This window comes from Oncorhynchus keta, chromosome 30 (assembly GCF_023373465.1).
Source record: "Oncorhynchus keta strain PuntledgeMale-10-30-2019 chromosome 30, Oket_V2, whole genome shotgun sequence".
In the NCBI taxonomy this organism is placed as follows: Eukaryota; Metazoa; Chordata; class Actinopteri; order Salmoniformes; family Salmonidae; genus Oncorhynchus; species Oncorhynchus keta.
In genome coordinates, this window is record NC_068450.1 from 16,445,130 (window position 1) to 16,447,629 (window position 2,500).

Sequence of the window (2,500 nt, forward strand, 5' to 3'; positions counted from 1 at the left end):
GGGACTCTCTGTTCTCAGGTTAGTAACCGTGTTGTTTTACAGTCACCTGGGACTCTCTGTTCTCAGGTTAGTAACCTTGTTGTTTTACAGTCACCTGGGACTCTCTGTTCTCAGGTTAGTAACCTTGTTGTTTTACAGTCACCTGGGACTCTCTGTTCTCAGGTTAGTAACCTTGTTGTTTTACAGTCACCTGGGACTCTCTGTTCTCAGGTTAGTAACCGTGTTGTTTTACAGTCACCTGTGACTCTCTATTCTCAGGTTAGTAACCGTGTTTCCAACAGAATGAAGAATAATTTCTGCGATCAGTTGCCTTTGGATAAGTGGATAGTTATTTATAGTTAGATAGTTAGACACCCTGTACATCTCCCTCTCTTTTCCCTTTCCCATCACTCTGTCTCCCTCTCTTTCTCTCCCCCTCCCTCTAGAAGCTGTATGACAGTGTAGACTTGAGACAGAGACAGTGTTCCAGCCCCGACTACATGGACTCTCCCTTCTTCAGCCGTCAAGCCATGTCTCCCATCACGCCTTGCTCACCGCAGCACTATGGACACCCCGGTGAGTCACACATGCACTCACTCAATCACCCAATCAATCAACCGTTCAATCAATTAAATCGTATTTGTGTAGCGCTTTTTACAAATGCATTAAAGAGCAAGAGGGTCTAGCGTCAGGTTGCTGTATAGCACTCTGGAATAAATCTGTTTCTGAAAGTGCTGTGCAAATACATTCCTCCTCTTCCTGTCAATCTCCTTCCATTTCTGGCTACTGACCATAAAAGCAATGGATAGATCTTCCACCGTATCACTTACAGCAGTTAGTGCAGTCAACGGCAGTGATCAGAAGGGGAAGGAGACTTATAACATTCCTTCTAGCTTCCTGTGCACATGTGGTGCAGTATGCCTTTCCTCAATGCTGTTGAAATGCATACTGCACCTAATTGGCTCAGGTGACTGCCTGGCAGATGCTGTTGATCATCTTTGCCTTTGGTTATGATTGGTTGGGAGGGACTGGAGGGCAGGACAAAGGATTTCTTCATGCTCATGTTTCCTTTGCTGTGATTGGCTAGTGCTGGCTGCAGGCTCTGAGAGTGGCAGGAGCTCGCCCTATTACGGCTCGCTGGAGGGACGGCCTAGTTCTTCTACCACATACCACGCCCCCAAGCATTTCCATGTACCAGGTAGGACTACACTTCATCTGCGTTCCAAATGGCCCCCTGTTCTTTACAGTGGCGCAATATATATGGAATAGGATGTCATTTGGGACGCGGTACCTCTCTTCATCTCCTCATCCTTCCATCTTCTCCACTTCTGCTCCTCCTCGATTTTTATATTTCCTCAAACTCTCTCGTTATCAGCTACGGTAGCTATGATACGGTACAGCGCTTCTCTTTGTACTTCTTCCTTTACCTCATTCTACCCCTCCCTCCCTCACTCCTCCATGTTTCACATCACTCTTCTTCCTTCTCTTGTTCTCTCTTTCTCCCTCCCTCCTTCTCTCTCTTTCCCCAGCCTCAGGCGAACCCAACATCTACCACAAACCTCCCATCTATAAGAGAACGGGTACAGTGGCTTAGCCTGTCTTATCCTGGCCGTTGTCCTACCTGGGACTTATTGTTTAGATTCATGTTTTCTGTAGCCAATTGTTTATAGTGCAGGGGTTTAGCCCAGCTCTATAGTCTGCCTGTCTACCTATCAGTTTAGAAGCCCTTAGTTGTCGGTGTGTGTGTGTGTGTGTGTGTGTGTGTGTGTGTGTGTGTGTGTGTGTGTGTGTGTGTGTGTGTGTGTGTGTGTGTGTGTGTGTGTGTGTGTGTGTGTGTGTGTGTGTGTGTGTGTGTGTGTGTGTGTGTGTGTGCGTGCATGCATGCGCACTTTAACTTGTGTCAGAAAGAAGACTAAATAAGTATAAGATGAGATGAAGGGTTAGTTCAGGACCACAGTGGTAGATGAAGGGTTAGTTCAGGACCACAGGGGTAGATGAAGGGTTAGTTCAGGACCACAGGGGTAGATGAAGGGTTAGTTCAGGACCACAGTGGTAGATGAAGGGTTAGTTCAGGACCACAGTGGTAGATGAAGGGTTAGTTCAGGACCACAGTGGTAGATGAAGGGTTAGTTCAGGACCACAGTGGTAGATGAAGGGTTAGTTCAGGACCACAGTGGTAGATGAAGGGTTAGTTCAGGACCACAGTGGTAGATGAAGGGTTAGTTCAGGACCACAGTGGTAGATGAAGGGTTAGTTCAGGACCACAGTGGTAGATGAAGGGTTAGTTCAGGACCACGGTGGTAGATGAAGGGTTAGTTCAGGACCACAGTAGTAGATGAAGGGTTAGTTCAGGACTACAGTGGTAGATGAAGGGTTAGTTCAGGACCACAGGGGTAGATGAAGGGTTAGTTCAGGACCACAGTGGTAGATGAAGGGTTAGTTCAGGACCACAGTGGTAGATGAAGGGTTAGTTCAGGTCTCGTAAGAGACCACAGTGGTAGATGAAGGGTTAGTTCAGGTC

General features: G+C 47.2%; 1 protein-coding gene across 1 annotated transcript in view; it reads left to right on the top strand.

Moving 5' to 3' along the window:
• Nucleotides 1-2,500, top strand: part of LOC118382901 (actin-binding LIM protein 3-like) — a 111,228-nt gene that overhangs the window by 84,664 nt on the left and 24,064 nt on the right. Inside the window, exons 11-13 of the mRNA XM_052487851.1 lie at nucleotides 426-555; nucleotides 1,067-1,177; nucleotides 1,509-1,559. Coding sequence (XP_052343811.1) covers nucleotides 426-555; nucleotides 1,067-1,177; nucleotides 1,509-1,559 — 292 coding nt within the window. The remainder of the gene's footprint in view (nucleotides 1-425; nucleotides 556-1,066; nucleotides 1,178-1,508; nucleotides 1,560-2,500) is intronic.